Source organism: Cataglyphis hispanica, chromosome 15, assembly GCF_021464435.1.
Source record: "Cataglyphis hispanica isolate Lineage 1 chromosome 15, ULB_Chis1_1.0, whole genome shotgun sequence".
NCBI lineage: Eukaryota > Metazoa > Arthropoda > Insecta > Hymenoptera > Formicidae > Cataglyphis > Cataglyphis hispanica.
The window spans coordinates 2,560,542-2,580,417 of NC_065968.1; the positions used below are offsets into that span (position 1 = coordinate 2,560,542).

General features: G+C 32.7%; 4 protein-coding genes across 5 annotated transcripts; 2 read left to right on the forward strand and 2 right to left on the reverse strand.

Annotated features, from left to right (window-relative positions):
• The first annotated feature begins 17 nt into the window (after window positions 1-17).
• On the forward strand, window positions 18-4,909 carry LOC126855099 (cleavage and polyadenylation specificity factor subunit 5). The gene is made up of 7 exons (XM_050602469.1): window positions 18-167; window positions 270-476; window positions 2,931-3,131; window positions 3,347-3,410; window positions 4,308-4,473; window positions 4,550-4,664; window positions 4,741-4,909. The coding sequence occupies exons 2-7, from the start codon at window positions 358-360 to the stop codon at window positions 4,760-4,762; spliced, it is 687 nt and encodes a 228-aa protein (XP_050458426.1). The 5' UTR covers window positions 18-167; window positions 270-357; the 3' UTR covers window positions 4,763-4,909.
• Window positions 4,910-5,595: 686 nt separating this feature from the next.
• On the reverse strand, window positions 5,596-7,891 carry LOC126854975 (queuosine salvage protein). Its single transcript, XM_050602203.1, has 2 exons — window positions 7,756-7,891; window positions 5,596-7,674 (listed from the first exon to the last, which is right to left on the reverse strand). Exon 2 carries the CDS (start codon window positions 7,518-7,520, stop codon window positions 6,504-6,506), a length of 1,017 nt encoding a protein of 338 aa, XP_050458160.1. The 5' UTR covers window positions 7,521-7,674; window positions 7,756-7,891; the 3' UTR covers window positions 5,596-6,503.
• A 1,252-nt stretch (window positions 7,892-9,143) lies between these two features.
• Window positions 9,144-14,463, forward strand: LOC126854970 (uncharacterized). Of its 2 annotated transcripts, none has more exons than XM_050602192.1 (7): window positions 9,144-9,353; window positions 9,418-11,610; window positions 11,720-11,882; window positions 11,972-12,132; window positions 12,220-12,433; window positions 12,540-13,418; window positions 13,502-14,463. In XM_050602192.1, the coding sequence occupies exons 1-7, from the start codon at window positions 9,279-9,281 to the stop codon at window positions 14,329-14,331; spliced, it is 4,515 nt and encodes a 1,504-aa protein (XP_050458149.1). In that variant the 5' UTR covers window positions 9,144-9,278; the 3' UTR covers window positions 14,332-14,463. The 2 variants fall into 2 exon arrangements, with proteins under 2 accessions (XP_050458149.1, XP_050458150.1); XM_050602193.1 differs by lacking the exon at window positions 9,144-9,353 and having other exon boundaries at window positions 9,726-9,741; window positions 10,217-11,610; window positions 13,502-14,349.
• Window positions 14,464-15,267: 804 nt separating this feature from the next.
• LOC126854973 (uncharacterized) lies at window positions 15,268-18,102 on the reverse strand. Its single transcript, XM_050602199.1, has 2 exons — window positions 17,610-18,102; window positions 15,268-16,703 (listed from the first exon to the last, which is right to left on the reverse strand). Exons 1-2 carry the CDS (start codon window positions 17,974-17,976, stop codon window positions 15,268-15,270), a joined length of 1,803 nt encoding a protein of 600 aa, XP_050458156.1. The 5' UTR covers window positions 17,977-18,102.
• Between the last annotated feature and the right edge of the window lie 1,774 nt (window positions 18,103-19,876).

Consider the following 19,876-nt stretch of genomic DNA (forward strand, 5'->3'; position numbering starts at 1 on the left):
GCCCGAACTGTCACGAGCGCCTCGGTGTGTTTCTATGGTTGCGTTGTTATCGCGTATACACATTTCCGTGCGTATTGCGTCGTCGATAAACAAAGAGGTTAGGTCAGTTTCGTGATCCGGCGTTGCCGCTCGAAACGTTGCGTTCTTCGAAAGTTAAGAGGGGTTAGGTTTGTTTCTTTTAGTTGAACTTTTTTTACGTTTCTCACTTTTCCCTTCTCTCCTTCGTACATCTAAATACACACAGCTATATCGCTCCATTCCTGTTTCAGCTGAAAGGAACGAACTTGTTTGGTTATCGCACCGGCGACATTCGCGTCCATTGTTGTTGCTGATCGTTCGGAGCAGTGTAGAACGAAAATGGCGATGGCGACGAATCAAGTCAAGGGCAGCGGATGGCCAAGGCGAGCGAGCAACAGTTCGTTCGAGGGGAAAATCGTGCAGAATCAATCGGTCACCATAAACAGGACTGTAAATTTGTAAGTGGCTACATAATACACGACGTACCTTACACGATATTTTTTAGAATTGATATGTCTAAACTGCCTCTTTCCTCTGTAGGACCGGTCAATAGAACGCGATTATAAGCCATTTATAACGCTAATTAAAATTATGCTCTCTTTTAAAACCATTTCCTTGTATTTTGCGCGATGAATAATCACGGAGCGGCTATTTATTTTTTTTTTTGAATCTCGAGATCCCACGATTTTGAACAATTCGTATCCAATATTTTTATATTGGAGTCTATGCATTTTGTTTATTACTGTATAAATGTATCACGAATTAATAAAGAGAGAGTGTTGAGAGACTTGCGAGATTTACACATAAATAATTGTATTATATATACAATATTATTTGTTAAAAATTCTCAAATTTCAAGGTTCATGTATTTTACTCGCAAAAGCTTATTACTTGAAATGTATCGATATTTGATTCATGCTCAACATCAAGTTTTATTTCTTTTTATGATGTCTGTAAACTAAATCTATTTGTGCAACTATTGTCCTTGATTATCTCTGCATCCATAATATTTGAATTGATTATTGGTTCTTAATATGCGTGCGATAATAAAAGAAATTTCTATTGTGTCTACTTTTGATTTCGATTGTTAAAACGCAGAATATTTTAAGATCCTGTGCAATATAAATTGAATGAAATTGTGACAAAACTCTTTTCTAAGTTTGTATTTACGATTAGTGATGCTTACACAATGCTAGGAAAATCCCATATATACTTTTCCCATTATTTCACTCTTGCATTCTATACTTTATGTAAAATATGATATATCTAAATGTATTATATGTATATGTGTATGTACTACCTTGTGTGAGGTAGTTTATATCTATATATGTATATATCTAGATTTATTTTATATTTTAAGATAGTACGTATAATGTATATATTGTGATTATTTTGGCTAATTTGTTATAAGAAGGTAATGAGAGAAGAAGTTACTTAAACACAATTATATATTGAGATTTATGTAACATTATAAATGACACATCATCTAAATGACCATTTGTGTTAAGTGATTATATGTGCATCTATAATGCTACAATTACAATGGTTTAAATCATAACAAAAAAAAAATTGCTATGAAATATATATTTACAAATATATATATATATATATATATATGTGTACATATGTATATATATATATATATATATATATATATATATATCAATGTATTTCAGCACACGCAGAGAAAGTTTTGCATACATTTTTATTAAATATTAATAGCTAATCTTTGATTTAATCTCTTTCTATCATCATAAAAACTTTCATTTTATTATCTTTTTTAAACCTCACGTGCATTATATCATTACAATCATCATATAACAAAAATATACTGTAAATTTTATATGTTAGGTACATTCAACACATAAACATACATACACACACATAAACTGAAACTTTTATGGAACAACGAGCTTAATTCACGTTTCAGTTAAACGTACCATATATATATATATATAAGAAGAAATTTGAAAAAACAATTGATAAATTACATTGAAACAGATAACTTTACAAAATAATTACACGACAAGTAAACGTGAAAAAAACTGTAGGAATCTAAGAATATAACAGAGCATCAATTAGTATTCATCAATTACTTTTATTATTATGTTTTGATTATTATTTGCTAAAGAATACTTGTGGAAATATGATTGTAATGATAAGAAATTATATTTGCTGTATAATTAATTTGATTGTACCAAATGTAAAAGTGAACCCGAATTTTAAGTATATCAATGTGTAAAAATATTTTATATATGCGTATGTAAAGATTTAACATAAAGCGAAAATTTTATGACAAATAAAGTACTATTATATTTATATAAAATGTAAATATTGTATATGTATATTATACATTGCAATCTTAATATTTCGCTCTATGTTTTATAATTATGTTTAAATTGTATAAGTCAGGAAATCGGAAATGATTATTAAATATATAAAAAAAAAAGTAAAGTAAAAATTAAAAATTTAATTTTATTAAAATTCTGAGTAAAGAATAATATTTTATTACAAAATTTTGCATATCTGAGCTATATATATTAACAAAAATATTTGTTATAAAAATAATTGAAATCAAAATAAGAAAATATAAGCATTAATTAAAAATTTTATTTTATTCCGATTAATAATAAAGGCTCTGTTTGATAATTCAAGACTTTTTCTATAACTTGAATGTCTATATTCTATATCTGTTGCTTACTATAAAAATATAAATATTATTTACATTAAAATATAAAAATTAATACTGAAAGTAAAAAGAAAACTTAAATTGTTACATTGTACTTATATAGTTTTGATAATTGAATATTGTAATACCGCATCAAGTTGTATTTGAAGAAGCTGGGTAATTACCGATGGATTAAGTTAAACATACAAGAGCCTAACAAAAGAATACAACTCATTTATCATAGATATCCTTTGACAAACTATACATTTGGAACAAAAGAGCCACTCTTCGAGAAAGATCCATCAGTACCAGCGAGATTTCAGCGTATGAGAGATGAATTCGACAAAATCGGCATGCGGAGAAGCGTAGAAGGCGTCTTATTGGTACACGAGCATGGACTGCCACACGTTCTCCTTCTACAACTTGGTACAACATTCTTCAAATTGTAAGTTCCGAAAATATTGCGTAAAATTATATAATGTGTGACAAAATAAATTCAAATTAAAATATATTTGTAACATATACAAAAAAAATATATATACTTTTGTTTAATTTATTTAATTTTTCTATTTATTCCCTGTTAAAATATATATTGCATAAATATTCATAGTTTAATGATAACGCTGAATTTAAAATTTATGTCTTTTCTTATTGTTTCAGGCCTGGCGGAGAACTCAATGCAGGAGAAGATGAGGTAGAGGGCCTAAAACGGCTCCTTACAGAGGTAACAGTTAGCACGACGCCTTACGCTGCCTTACAGGCTGGCTAGGAGTGGCACTTTTATATCGTTAGATTGTAACAATGTCTTTATAAATATCATCATTATTGTATAAATCCTGCAACCGTTTGTAGAACTTATGTAACCGGGCCTGTAGCTCCATATGCGGTCTTGTTCTTTTATTCTTATAATATTTTGTACTTTTAGCGTGCTGCATGCCCGGACACTTTAATGTTGATAATTCATGAAAAGATCGCTCGTTATTTATTGTATGTGGTTGGCTAAGAACATTGTTCTTATTCTCATTGTGTATGTGTTAGCACAGAGAAACAGAGAAGAGACAAAAAATAGAAGAATGTAAAATAATGACAAGAAGACTGTATACACATGTGCTGCAAATGTTTTTTTTTTTTTTTTAATTTGTAAGCTATAAGAAATTTGATTATATATCAAAGAATTTAGAATCTCATTGCGAGAAAAAATTGGTACAATATGTAAAAGGATTTAGATTTATTGGCAATTGTCAAATTGTAAGACAATAAACTGAGATTTGTAATCTCTGCCATATTCTTGACTAAAACTATTAATATATGAGCAACAATGTTTGTTTCATTTAATTAGGTATTTATATGTAAATACTATAGGTGGAAAGAAATGTATTTTTGAGAAATATCGATATCAACTTTTGATTTTAAAATAAATTTATTACATATTAGTCGTCGATAAACTTGATTGTTAGAATCGATATTATTAAGTGTACTCGCCATAAATGTCTCGAAATGTAATAAAATGTGTGCAACCATGTTCTTAGTGGACTGACTGAAGAAGAATGTATTTTATTTCATAGTTTATTCGAAAATCAGTAAAAAAAAATATCAGACGACAAATGGGATTGATTTCTAGACTTTTGGACGGCAGGATGGTGTGAAGCAAGAATGGGTTATAGAAGATACAATTGGAAACTGGTGGCGTCCAAACTTTGAGCCACCTCAGTACCCATATGTACCGCCTCACATCACAAAACCAAAGGAGCACAAAAGACTATTCCTGGTACAGCTGCAAGAAAAAGGTATGGCTAACAAGTCAGAGAAATTTATTGATCTCGATCATGAATGCATTTAATTAAATTTTCTTAATACATTTAGCTCTCTTTGCTGTACCAAAGAATTACAAATTAGTCGCCGCACCATTGTTTGAACTTTATGACAATTCACAAGGTTACGGTCCCATAATTTCATCTTTGCCACAATCACTGTGCAGGTAAGTCCAAATAAAATCTGCCTTATATTGTACAAAGAAATAAAGACAGTTTTATAAAATTATTTTTATTTTTCAGATTTAACTTCATCTATATGTGAACCTAGAATTAGACACAAATTTGGCGTATTTTGTTTAATTTAACAAAATCTACTACAAATTTGATAAATGTATGTATGAGATGATGGATGATACTTGACTTGTGGTTTATGTATGTATAATATATGCATTGCATTGCGAGAATTAAATTATGTTTTAAGTAATATTTATATAACCCATCTATCATTTTATCAACCTATGAATGTAAATTTATTTTTTTTTTTAAATAATACATTGGGAGATATACGAGATAAAATTCCATGATAGACATGTATAATTGAGATAACTTTCATTAATTATTAAACAGTTTTATTAGATTAATTTCTAAATATGTAATTAATTGTCAAAATAGTAATTGTTGAATAATCTTTATAGTTTTTATAATGGTTATAAAATATTAACACTATTTTGTTATAAAAAATGACGAAGCAAACAATAATATTTTCTAAAAGTAAAATATGAAAATATTTTCTAAAAAAAAATTATAATATAGTATTAATAATTTTTATTTCTGTTATGATAAAAATTGTACTTTTTAATTCGAAAAAATTAATCTCATTTTTTTGATAATTGAATGGATTTATCATGATAATAATATTTAATATATGATAATTTTCAATATCGATATTGCTTTGAATAAAATTTTATTATATTTTAAATTCCAAATATATTGAAAAATGAAATAAAAGGCAATATATATTTTTCATTATTTTAATATTTGAAAAAATAAAAAAAAATGTTATATATAAAATTGCAAAAATAGGTTTTATATGTATGAAATTATTAATTATTTTTGTCTTGTTTGTTTATTGTTCATTAAATATTTATTACAATGTCTTGGTACAAGCTATTTATTTTTTTATTAAAAATACATATTGATATATATTAACATAAAAATATAACGAAATTATATTATTATATGTATTTCACTTGTAATAAAAAAAAATATATATTAAGATTGTAAGCTTTACATTTAGAAAAATGTAATTTATGTATCTTATATCAAATCATGTGTAAATGCATTTGTGTGCGCATTCTGTTAAAATTGAAAATTCCATTGATAAATTTGTTCTTTTATTTGTATTTTCTGTCTGTTTTTTGTAATACTTTATTATGGTATATACATTCTTTATATCTTTTATATCTTATCAATAATTAAATTTATTATCAATAATTATATCTTATCGGATTGATAATCATTCTTTATCTATAATCGATAATTACTGTATCTTTTTTTGTTATATAATATTTTAAGCAGATTTGTTTAGAACATGCAATAACTTTCATTTCCTCAGTTCTTTCTATCTTCACAAAAGTATAAAGTACAAAGTATAAAGAAAATACAATTAAAAGGAAAATTTAATATATATTATATACTGTATATTGTATTTATATGTATATATAGGAATATTCACAAATTTATTACATAATTTCATTGCTAATATTTTTGCGCCCTGATTTCTATGGATGATTTAATTGGAATGAATGTTAGGCACTAGCTATTAGTAAGACAGAAATCATACAAAACAAGAAATGTTATTTTTGTTTTTTGCACAAACTTTTTATGTAGCTTGTTAATATATTATCTTCTATCAAGTGAAAATATATAGTACATTGGAAAGATAAAGAAAGAGACAGTTTGTATGATTTCTTGGGAAATAAATCATACAATTTGACAATAATAACTGTGTTCGCTTCATAGTATAGAGTTCAATAGTTCTGATATCCAACACTACGTGATCTCTAATAGTATACGGTTCTAGTTTTATGGAATGGTATGCGTTCCAATTCCTCAGCGTACTCTCGCCGGTAATCCCACAGGAAATGATCGATGACGATCGCGTTGACGGCCGTAGTCGGATCTAGGCCCAATTTTGGATCCGCCGCGATCAATCTTCGTACCTCGTCGCAAACTTGCTCGACCACCTCGATCGAGCAGGCACGTATCTCTACTTCCTCCTTGTCGCCCTGCTTCAACGGTACATCGGACTCGAGCTTACTCATGAGTGAATCGCTGTAGCGCATAGCGCCGAAGTGTACGAGCACCTGGGGTATACGGTAATCGGCGAACATCGCGATACTGTCTATATCGTGGAATTCGCCGAGCCCGCGTCCCTCGAAGCAAGCCCATATGTCGCCTATCAATATCTGAGCTCTCTTGTAGATGCTGATCCTGTGACCCTCGTAATCGGCCTCGTCCCGATACGACTCAAATTCATTGACAATCAGTTTGAGTAGCTTCTCTGCGGAACCTTCGCAGGACCTGATACATTCCTTGAACGTGCCTTGGTATTTATCCACCAAGACCTTGCCGGCCTCGTGTAGATTCTTAATTCTATCCTGTAGGAGCGGAATGCCAGTCTCACCGTCGTCGCCTCGGAAAATGATCTCGAGATCCTGCTGCGTTACTCGCGAGTAATACTTGGGATCCCACATGGGCTTCCCCTCATCAATGGCTCTCTTGACAGCGGCACAGAACGCAAAGTATCCGGTTTCACCATTGACCTTCCACTTCTTCGCGCCCGTGTCGGTCCAGAATGAAAAGTTCAACGTATCCAGAACGAATATCCAATCCGCCGCCCTAGGATCATCGGGTTTGGGATGAAATTTGATCTGTGAGAAATTGCCAGTGCGAATCTTACTTGTTTTGATACCGTCGAGGATGGCCGATGCCAATTTCTTGACACCTTCCTTCTCGATGAAGACGTCCTTCGCCAAACTGGCGACTAACTTTGCGGACTCCTTCGGCATCAGAACCATGATAAACCTTGCTGTTTCAAACTGATATCTGAACAACTGCGAAAGTGCGATTCGCTCCGTTAAAACACACGTCTAAGCGGCAACTAGGAAGCGTCAGCTGATAATACCGGTCAATCTCGCGCCTCGAGAATGGAACGACGATATCTTGTGCAAACTGAAAAAGATACAATCTTGTTTTTCATTTCTCTCACGTTAATAATGACAGATAAGACAGATAAGATGTCACGAAAAATACCGATTTGTTTGCGAAGCATCGATAAAGTTGATAGTGTAAAAAAAAATTATACGCGTCATTTTTCGGAGGGATAAATCCTGCATTTGTATCAACCGTATTTGGAACATACTTTATAAAAACTCTCTGAAAATTCGCATTAATTATTCCTTCACATATATATTATAATGTGTATTAGTGTAAAGATTGTTAAATTTTTGATTATAAACAAAATTTTTGAATTATAAACAAAAATTTATAACTTAATGAATAACAAAATGATGATAAAAATATAGTCCGCAAATTTTTTGATTTAATTAAAAAATAAAAATAAATTAATAAATTAGAATAGATCAGAATAATTATATATTTTATTTTGAATGATCACGTGATTGGATCTGATGAAATTTAATTATTTATGTGTGTGATTAAATTATTTTAATTATATTAAATAATATTATCCACTCTAGCACATCAATTTTAATTTGAATATTACTCTTTAATCTTCTAAAAATATGATTTTGATGACTTTTATACATTTTATTTTAAGTATGATACAATCATTGCATCAAGATCTTTGAGTACAACATCAAAATATTCTTTTCTCATGTCAATGTTTTATAAAATTATTTTTATTCCCATCGAGTCCATTTTTGACATCCACAGATTGCGAATCTTTTGCATAAAAGATAATAAATAATACGAGTACAAAAAAAAGACATTAATTTCTACGAAATATTTTTAAATTTGTATGTTGACATAAAATCTATTAATATATTTAATTCTTTATTTTCAAAATTATTAATGTTTTAAAAGAGCAATTTTTTGTCAAGTAAATTAATAAAAAAATTAATTAAACTCTTTGATATAAATTTATAAACAATAGAGCTATTATATATAATATATATATATATATATATATATATATATATATATATATAATTAAATTTTATCTGTTATTGGTTGTCTAAGGTATTAGGGCTAATTTTTACCACCTTCGGTTAAATTAACCGACGGTTAAAATCAGCAGGGTGGCAACAGAAAATAGAGGTGAATGAAAACCAAGCATTCTTATCATTTCAGTTGCCACTCTACCATCGGTTAATCTAATCGAAGGTGGTGAAATTGGCCCGAAATTGGCCCTTAAGATCGTATTACACTACGGGTTGCGGGTTCGGTTGCGGTTGGGAGTTACGATTGACAATTGCGGATTGACCAATCAGAGCAAAGCAACTCGCTAATTGATTGGTTAATTCGCAACTGTCAATCGTAACAACCGCAACTGAGCCCGCAATCCGTAATGTAATACGGCCTTAAGTGCGTTCTGAATACAGGCCCAGCTAGGCTTTTACCTTCTATTACGCATACGCGAGATACCCGCGGGGTTTGGTTACGTTGAAAACGTCATAAATTTAAAGTCTGATAAAACGGTTTTTCTTATATGAGATCAACATCATTTACGTAAATTACAGTGTTTCGTTTTTCGCATACGACAGGTATAATTTGTGAATTTCAATTTTGCGAACAATTTTATAAAAACGAACGAAATGCGAGAAAAGTTTGAAACGTGGAAAGAATTAATACAATCGGAGAAATTACGAGATGCATTGGAGAATATTCAGGTACGTTTTTCCTCTTTTTAAATTAAGTTATTCATAAACATTATCTCACTTTTAATAATTCCAGATGAACATTCGTGTGCAACCCGACAGTAAATTGAACGAGAATATTTTTAAATTGCTCTTAAACTTGTGTCACATAGCAGACAAATGTCGTACAGCGGACAAACCAAACTGCGAAACTGGAAAGGAAATAGCTGAACTAACTAAATTGCTTTGCTCATTATTAATTAATGTACCTGATGACAACAAATTTGTCAAAGTTTTGTTTAAAATTGTTCATTGTTTGATCTCTTTAAATCTGTATAAGGATGCAGCAGAAGTCTGTTGTTACCTGCAGCCTGGCAATTTGTATCATCCTCAAGCTGAGACTATGAATCTTCTAACAAAAGTATTATCCTTATGGCATACTACTGCGAATAACATGTATCAAGCTTTTAGCAATAAGTCTTTAAACACAGAAAACTACAACAATTTAAAAAGTATTATAAAATACGAGATCAAAATAATTCAAATTGTATATAAAAATTATACAAAGCAGCTGATTAGCACGATAAGCTCACATATAGATAAAATAACATTAGTTGATAAAGAAAAAAAATATTTTCATGACTTTTATAAACATATATTGGAATATTTAAAAGAAACACAGTTGTACTTAGACAAAGATGAAAAATATATAATATATTGTCATATACTTCGTATCCTGTGTCACATAATACGTAGGACTATTGATATGACTAATATCAGGTGTACAATGAAAATATTTGATGAATTATCTAATTATTTCAACGTTCTTCTAATAGAAGATGAAGAATGTTATCAGTGCTTTCAACAATTTCAAAGTTTTTGTACAACACTTTTAGTGCCAATGGAGAATCTTGTGAACAACAATGCCAAAAATATGCAAGATGTTGTTTCTTGTCAATTAAACCTTGCGCAAAAATATGGTAATGCAGAAAGCCTTAGATGGAATGCATTGATTCTTGGAGAAATAATTGAACCCATATTTCAATATTGGGAAACATGCATAGAAACTGACGAACATGTGCTAAAGCAATTACTTGATACTGAAATATTGTTCGAATCAATGAACTTATTTCTACATATAGATACGGATGAATTTTATATTAAACGAATGTCAATCGAATGTAAATGGTGCCTAGACAAAATGTGTACAGTTAATAGGGATTTATATAATGCTATAATAATGAAATGTAAATGTATCAATTTATTATGTAAATATCATGTTAAAAATATGCCAAAAAAAGTGTGTGTCCTTGCTAGAAAAATCTTGGAGCAAAATGTCAAACGGATTATGCGTGAAATGGAAGAATACAAATGTAACCGTTGGATACGTTTATGGAACACATGTCGCACTTTAATTTTAAATATGAGCATATTATCTGAGCATATTTATGAGGAAAGCATACATTTATACTCCTTGTTATGTGTTTCAATCTTTCAATTTCAAGAAATTGAATCAAATTTTGAGGATTTTGAAAATATTGTTTCTACTGCATTAAGCAAATTAAGTGTTATGCATTATAAGAATAATACATATAGAGAAGCCATGACTGCATCCGCATTGAATGCCTTGTTAACTTATGATCAACCGAATACAAAAGCTTTCCTTGCATGGACGACCATCAAAAAACAAGTTTCTAAGAAAGTTGCACAATTAACTATGCTGGACTGCCTAAAAAATGATAGAGACAAGATAAAGAATGAACTAGGTTTATCAATTGACATGTCCAAGTATGATCTCGTTAAGTTATGCTTGCGCGAAGCAAAAAGTTTGCTAGAAGGGAACATTTCATTTACCAATGGTGTGTCGGCAGTTTTAGACAAACTTAAAAAATTAAAACCAAGTAATTGCCAATATGCACACGTGGCACAATTATTAGGATATTATTTGTTAGGTTTTGAATATGACAGCTCTATTCTGAAATATCAGGAGCAAATTATATCTGATTTAAAGCAGAACAAGTTGAACTCTGTGGCTCTTTTGTGCTTGGAGGCTAACTTATATTTTTTTATATTTGTGGAGGAACTGCGTGCGATGACTAAGCAGACTCAGATGGAAATGGAAAATACAAAATTTGCTCTTTGTGCTCCCAAAATACCAGAACTTGTTGAAACCAAATCTCCAAATATAATTCCTTCTTACACTATGATAAATATTAAAAAAGCTTCCAGCCTTGTACTAAATTTACAAAAATGTCTGCAGAAATGGAAACAACTATTTAATCGTGATATTGTAAGTTATAAGAATATTTATACTATACTACTATAGAGACGATTATTAAAATTTTGCAGAGTTTAAATCGTATATATAATCGTGTATAAAAATATTTTATTGTCAACAGAATGAGATTGTCAAAAATTGGGAACCGACTCTCGTACTTCGCATATTGATAACAGCTGGCGAATATTCTCGACTATATCGTTATGAAGATTGTGAAGCTGAAGCATGGATGCTAGCGTATAAATTAGCGTCAAAAATCGATGATTATCGTACAATTATTTATGGTATATTGATTTATTTATTATAGTAATTATATATATTAATTTATTTATAGTAAGAAAATATTATTTGTAGAGCATAAATTTTCCTATAGTCACAGGTCGTTGTATTTCATTGAGACAAATTGATTACAATTGGATTGCCATTGCTAAGGAATATGCCATAAAGCATAGAGATTCCAAGGATGAAAATGTAACTGGCGCCATTGCTATGTTTTGGATAAGCTTAGCAGATCTCTATTTCGAATGTGGGAAAGTGAGAGACATAATAGTAGACAGCAAACATATATTTTCTACTAAATATAAATATATGTGTGTATATAATTGTGATTAATTTTTTTAGTATGATGATGCTAAGCAATTAGTCACTGAAGCTAAAAGCTTACCAGAAATTTCATTTTTTGGTAATAAATCTGTGTATCTGCTAAGCTTAGATGTCATTATACGCAACAGCAGTTTATATAAAGATAATATGCAACACGAAGATTATGGTTCATACATTGTAGAGACTCTGTTTACATCGAGATGCTTAAATCAAGATCTATTAACGGAAAAACGTAATTATAATTAATAAAATTAATTAGATGTTTATTTTTTAATTCTAATTGAAGGAGAAAAGTCAATTTGTATATATGTGATATTAATAAAACCATCTTTTTTCAGATGAAAATCAGGCGGATTATCTTTTCAGTTTTGATGTGGTTTTCACTACGGCAGTTAATTTATCCATAAGAATAAATAGTTTATTATCCTTTCGTGGAATTAGTCCGGATTTAGTGCTACATTTAAAATCGGCACAGAGTTTAGGCGCGGTGCTGCGTGTTGCCGAATTGTTGAAATCGTTATGTTACATCGATCTATCGCGTTCAAAATTAAATGATTGCGAAGTGAAACTGCAAGGTCTTGAACACATGTTGGGCATCGAGACGTTTCAGTCGTCAATAAATGTTGAACCTGTCAAACAAACATCTCCTTATCTTGCTGTGACTCCTACGAGGATTGTAAATGATCCTATCAGAGATACACTTCAGCATGGCTCCTCGCCAATACTCGGCAAAAAAGTCTTCGATTTGCCGACATTCACGCTGCACACAAATTGCGATTGCCACATATGCGGCAATGTATCGTATCAATATTTGGTGTTCGTCGCCACTTATATCAGGGCACAACTATACGCCTTGCAGAATCAAGTCACGATAGCGCTCGAACACTTTTATGGTGCTTTTGAAATAAGGCAGAGACTGTTCAAGGAAGAGGAGTCTGCTTTGCCTGAAAACTGGCCTGACAATGAAATCGGCGTGAAGCGATTCTCTTGGCAAGCGCGATTCTACATCATCGATTATATTCATCTATTGATTGATTTCTGTTACTTTCTGAAGACAAACGTAACATCGAAACAACAGAATGCGTTTGATATCGCTAATTTAACGATTGATATATGTCACAGATATAAATTAGAAGGACATCCTATCTACATGTCAGCTAAAGAATTAGCATTGGATAATGATTTTCAACCGATATTGGAATCTTCAGGTTGTTTAAGTATGTATTTTAAATATGTAACATTTTCTATGTCGAGATCTAGATTCGGGGAAGATCTTTATGTAACGATTTCTCTGTTGCAGAGTTTACAGTCCCACAGCCACATGACATTGATATAACCAGGTATACGAGAGCTCGAATTAACTCCTCAGACGTTTGTGTTACCCCATCTGTTCAGAATCATCCCAAGAAACCTCTTTCGATTCGACGTAAAAGGAGTCCAATAGCTTTGAAGATAGCTAAAATCAATATAAATTGGAGCGACGACGAAGATGACGATAGTTTATCACCACCATTAACCACGCGCTTAACTAGAAAATCCAAGTTTCCAGGTGCAAAGTTAGTGACGAGAAAAATTTTGGAAGATCTATCTGATAACGATAATTCAGATATACAAGTATCGAAGAAAACAGAATCGGAACATGATCTAAATGGAGACGGAAATAATACACAGAAAAAATCGATAAAAGATATAATGATTAAAGTAGCGCCTTTAGTTCCAGATATATCAGAAACCTTAATGGATTTGATAGAGAAGTCAGATGTATCTGCTACAAATATTGATGAATTGATAGAAAAAGTGGAAAGTCTCAAGATTAATTCGAGTAGAATGCCAAGGACAAAGAATTTTAAAGATAAAACAAAATTAACAATTGTGGATTATAATAAAAATGTAGATCGAACCATCGAGTTATTAAAAAATGTAACGACAAATGAAAATATTGATTCTTTTATGTCAACAAAAGTTGATAAACAGATACAAAATCAGAAGACTCCACATGAAAAGAAATTTTTTAAAACTGGGTTATTAAAAGAATATAAGGAAAGTGCAAAATTACATCCAAATAATGAAATATACAATACAAGAATGACAAGATCCAGTCTTAGAAGAAGAATTGAAGAGAAACTATGATAAAGATATATGAAAACTGCTGTAAAACAATTATCTTACAAAACTCTATAGAATTAAAACAATGACAGTATTTTTCATAGCATAATTAAATAATTATTTTTGTATAAGAAAAAGAATCAAAGATCAAAAAAAAAAAGAAAGGAAAATGTGTGCTTGTATTGTATGTAATTTAGAAGATTAAAGATTTCACATGTATTTATAAATTATTTTTAATAGGATGAAAATTAACTTTTGGATTTTATATTTTAATTTTTTATTATATACTTAATAAATAAAATGACTTTGTTCCAATTAAATACTCTTTCGATTTTAAACTCAATTCAATATTTTCGACACTTTCAGCTTTTCTTCTTGTCGTATTTATTATTATTCTTAACATAAGTATCACACAAGTCCTTATTATTAATATACAATAAACTGTCGCGCTGCAAAAGAAATTAACATGTAGATGTATGTTTACATGCTTGTTATACAATATTGTTTTGTATTGAAGACTAAAGTAACAAAATTGCAATACTCTTTATCATCAAATCATTTTGATGGATTATTATGCATTTTTTTTTAAATAATAAGATTTGCTTTGATCTTTTCAAAATTTCAGAACATTGCATAGAAGAAAATTGTAACAGCAAAATAATTCCCTGTTTTGTACAAGTATACATAATAATAGATTAACACATGAAATTAAAAGATTCAGAAAAAAAATCCCGATTTAGAACAAATACAATTTATCGCATAAGAGTAATAATAATAAAGATTAAAGAGCAATAATAATCAATAAAGAGAACATGTATTTTACAGGATATGAGGCCGCTTTTTCACTTGTAATGGACTGTGTTACATGAGTATGGATAGGAGCTTTTTTTTCTCGTTTCTCTTCTCGCGTATAAAAATAACAAAGTTACAATAACCAGAGTAATCACAGTTTATAAATGGCTATGATGATAATTCTAAAGCCGTGGAACATTCGTTGCTTACGTCGTACTTAAGACTTAAAATCTCCGCTTCTTCCTGCGTCTTGGCCAATTCCATCAGTGCCAGAGCGCCCAACCATTTCTTATTCTCTTCCTGTATTGGTGACTTGGCTACATTGTCCTCCATCGTAATACCGATTATTTTCGCATTCGTTCTGTCAATGTCCTTTACGATAGGTAGTTTTGAAACAATATCCACTTTGCTACCACTTGAACTACCAGCCAACATCAGCACCGTTGGTCTAGTTTCATTTTCACTGATATGAAAGTTGGCTGGCATATTTTGATTCGCTATCTCTCTCTGAATATTATGTTCCGTGTAATCAACATGAATCAATTCAGAATCTTGGGTTTTTGCAACATATTCGTTAATACTAGTTTTGAAAATACTCTGATTATTAGTCGGCAAGGTACTGGGTGATTCTAAACAAGTCCAATCGTTTAGAGAATCGTCAATCTTGTATAAATGTTTTTCTACAACTTTCGGAGATTCGTTATTTCGATTCATGTCCCAACATATTTGAGAAGAAACATAAGAAGGCTCCAGTTGTGCATTTGGAATTACTAACTCGTTCTTCATACTCGACGTGGATATATTATTGTCCGCGATGGAATTGTCGATTAATGATGTGTACCAATGTAACTCGGATGATTCTGTGGATCCACTCAGACTCTGCTTCTCGTCAATTTTGTATACAGATGTCGCAATGTTAGGTCTAATTTCTTCGTTTAGATCTAACTGTGCTTGCTCTAAGCTACGCAGCCATCGCTTCTTTGGTTGTAGTCTGTCTAAGGGTCTTCTCAATGGCGTATTTGCCAGCTTGGCGTTCGAAGCTTCCTCGTCTTCGGACGTTTGCAATATCGCGCAGCAAGTTTCTGCCGGATCCTCATCTTGGCTCTCTTCCTGACTATCCTGACTATCTTGACTATCCTGACTATCCTGACTCTCACTGCAGTACAGCCGCTGACTTGGTGGTTTACGATCGAGATTTTCTTGTTCGCCTGCTATATCCATCATTAGGCCTTTTCTAGATTTTATCCTCTTGTGATTCTCGGCGGTGCTCTTCCACGACTTTTTCTTTCGTTCATTCTTCCCGGTCGGTGTTCTTTCCTCCCGTTCCCTTGACATTTTGTAACGTTCCAACCATCGAGTAACATCATGGGGCAACTCCATATTCTCAGACACTGGTTTTAATACAAAATCATCCGATCTTGTTAGATTGGCATAAGGATGTTCGGGACAATGTCTATTAGCATGAGTGAATCTTGTTTCACAGCCTGGCTCAGTACATAAAAAGGGTTTCTCTCCTGTATGTAGTCGTTGATGAGTCTTCAATTGTCCCGATTGAGTAAAAGCCTTTGTGCATCCAGGATAATCGCATAAATATGGACGTTCTCCTGCAATTACAAATTTTTTTATTATTATAATTTATATTAAATTCATTTATTATAAATTATTATTATAACACAAAAAAGTGATAGTCATTTATATATATATATAACGCAATAACAGAATATTCATTTTCTTGAATGAATTGTAAATAAAACGTATGCTAGATTAAATGCAAATAAAAATTGTTTAAAAAATTTTTAATATCGTTAAAATAGCTTATCATTTTTACTATAATTACAAAACGAGAAAAAAAAGATATATTTTGTATTCAACAGATATCAATTTTCTTCGAGTATGATTGAGTATGATTGATCCTGGAAACTCGGGAAAAAAAATTTATAAATTTAAATTACAAACAGTCATAAACACAAGGCAACAGATATTTTCGAGAAACACATGTTTTGACACGCAGATGATTGGAAAGGTGAAAAGCGCCGTTGTAACATCCTTTTTTTGTTGTCCAAGACGGTGCGTTGTATCAGAGCACGTATGCATTCCCCTCTCTCTCTCTCTCACGCAACTGCAAATATTAAAACCCACGCGCCGACGCGATCGCCGCGTCGTAATTTCGCGCGCAATCTTGGCGAACTTTGGCCACTGGAATTGTGCACGCGTTTACACGCCGATACACACGAGACGAGCCATTTAAGTATTTAAAGCGCGGCATGATGGCCGATTGGCGGGACGCGCGAGAGACAGAGAAAGAGAGAGAGAGAGAGAGAGAGAGAAAGAGAGACAGCGAACACGCGACCACGCAGACAACCGTCGCACGACGTTTTCTCGCGATCATTGAATAAAATCACGCGCATTCTTGGTGCCGTGAGGTCCGGGTGAGCCAACGGAGACGTTCCCGATATCGACGAGCTACGAACGACGCTTCGAAGCAGCGTGATGCCGTATCTGTTAATTACCGGTGTGGGTGCGCAGGTGCGCCTGCAGGCTCTTCTCGCGCGGGAACACCCGGTTGCAGTATTTGCACTTGATGTTGCTCGGCGACGTGCTGCCCTGCATCATGAGATTCGTGAGAGCGTCGGCGCGCGGCCGACCGCGACGATGGCTCTCGGCGCCGCTTCTCGACCCGAGAAGAACGCCGGCACCCGTGCCCGCGCTCCCGTGCTCCCTGTACTCGGGCGACGAGCACGAGCTGCCGGGGCTGAGATTCACGTTGCGCGCCTCCTCACTCCAGTTCCACGGGTAGAACGTGTCGCACGCTGCCGGGCTACGTTCCAACACCTCCATCGACGGGCGCGACTCCCGCTTCGGCGTGTGCAATTCCATGCCGCGCCACTTCGCTTTCTCACTCACTCACTCACTCGGCCGGGGGGGAGGCGAGAGAGAGGACACAGGCCGCCTCTTTCCTTCGCGCGAAACTTCGTTTTCTCCGTCACGCGAGCGCGACGACCGCGCTGGTTTCGTTGCGTCGTGCTGCTGTTGACCGGTTGGCTGACATGCGCGACCTCTTTGCCGCCGCGCGCGCAGTACATACGCGTGCCGCGTGCAACGTGCAACTGGTAAACCGCCAAAATACGCACGCATACGCGCGAACTGACGGAAAATGGCCGACACGTGCGCGCGCACCCACTTGCCATTCGACCGCGTGCGCGAAGCAAAGATGGACGGGCTAAACAAACTGATATATAGTACATGCGAGATAACAATTATTTATTTTTTTTCTTTACACCACTTGATTCATCTTATTATTCTGTACATGAAAGTATTACGGTACAATTATCGAAAACTGAATAATTTTCGAGATATTTTACATTTTATACTAAAACCCAGGTAGCAAAAATAGCTATTTTGACGTTATTTTGACGTCAAAATGATGTCAAAAAGATTACTTTTACTACCTGGAAATATGTCAGATTAAGATATAAAATAACTCAAAAAATACTTAATGAAAAAGTACTTTATTATAGTGTTTTGAAAAGCTCTCAAGATAAGCTACAAGAATATGCAATAAAAAGTGGGAGTTTCCATTTAAAAATTTTAAGTTGACCTTAACCTGACTTTAGCAATGCCACCTATGGTCAAATTAATACTGTCATTAAATGCATCTTTTTAAGCCATACAACTTTTGTCTGAAGTATTTCTCTCTAAAATGCAAGAGATATTTGAGTGTAACAGGCTTTTGATGCACTCTGTATATGCACGTATGTATATACTTTAATATATGTCATACGTACAACTGCTTTTGTTAGATTTTGGAAGGAAACCGGATATTTAAATACGCCATGTTATGACGTCATGAGACGCTATTGACTAATCAGAAAACTTAACAGCCTTAGGGCTGTATTCATAGTCCGACTTATTTCAACACCATTTTGGATGAGTTCTGTTTCACGCATTGAGCTCATAGATCGCCTGAAAATCTATAGTTCACGTGGCATATATTATAGATTTCCAACGATCTATGCACTCTATGCATGAAACGGAACGCAACCTTTAAGTGTCCGACTACGCATTGAAAATTCAAAATTGAAAATTAAAGATTGGAATTTGATTAATTAAAACAAAAGGGACTAAAATTTTTTTGTCCTGATTGGTAAATTCTCTTAACTTTAAAAATCTTAAAAATTTCCTATCTGGTCAATCGATACATTGGAAAAATTCGTGTGAAGTTACATCCTTAGGCACACCTGATTGGTTGATTTTCTCATATTGTCCTCTGAATTTTTCACGACAGATGCAGTTGCAAATTTTCAATATCTCTTGATTTTCTTTTTGCCTTTTACGAAAATACACGCGGCAATAACGAAATTCGAATATCTTTCATGAAATACGTGAATGCAAATAGATATTGTACAAATTAAGATTTTAATTGATTTCATCGTCATAATTAGCGTAATTTAGAGTAAAACTATAGTTTTATGGATATATCCATCGCGCATCAAATTTTCAAAGTTTCCATCGTTTCGGATTGATTGCGACTTTCATGAAAATAAAACTGCATACTCTGCGCGAATCGTTTTATGACACAAAAATATATAATTAAATCTATTATTCACTGCAATTATTTTTAATGACTCCAGGCTGCGTTCCGATATTCATTGTCAGTATATTGAACATCTATAGTTTAAGTTTTATGTCACATACATTAAAGCCCTTGCACAATACGAGATGATAGCGATAGGAACAAGGGAATAACGATAGCGATAAGCAATGAGAACTGCATTTT

Bases quoted from the DNA above. Each gene is read 5' to 3' on its own strand.
- LOC126855099 (XM_050602469.1), top strand. From the start codon at position 358: ATGGCGATGGCGACGAATCAAGTCAAGGGCAGCGGATGGCCAAGGCGA. The intron at 477-2,930 runs GTAAGTGGCTAC...CATTTATCATAG, and splicing joins ATAAACAGGACTGTAAATTT to ATATCCTTTGACAAACTATA. The intron at 3,132-3,346 runs GTAAGTTCCGAA...TTATTGTTTCAG, and splicing joins GGTACAACATTCTTCAAATT to GCCTGGCGGAGAACTCAATG.
- LOC126854975 (XM_050602203.1), bottom strand. From the start codon at position 7,520: ATGGTTCTGATGCCGAAGGAGTCCGCAAAGTTAGTCGCCAGTTTGGCG.
- LOC126854970 (XM_050602192.1), top strand. From the start codon at position 9,279: ATGCGAGAAAAGTTTGAAACGTGGAAAGAATTAATACAATCGGAGAAA. The intron at 11,883-11,971 runs GTATATTGATTT...ATTTTCCTATAG, and splicing joins TTATCGTACAATTATTTATG to TCACAGGTCGTTGTATTTCA. The intron at 13,419-13,501 runs GTATGTATTTTA...TCTCTGTTGCAG, and splicing joins GGAATCTTCAGGTTGTTTAA to AGTTTACAGTCCCACAGCCA.
- LOC126854973 (XM_050602199.1), bottom strand. From the start codon at position 17,976: ATGGAATTGCACACGCCGAAGCGGGAGTCGCGCCCGTCGATGGAGGTG. The intron at 16,704-17,609 runs GTAATTAACAGA...TTGTAATTGCAG, and splicing joins GCACCTGCGCACCCACACCG to GAGAACGTCCATATTTATGC.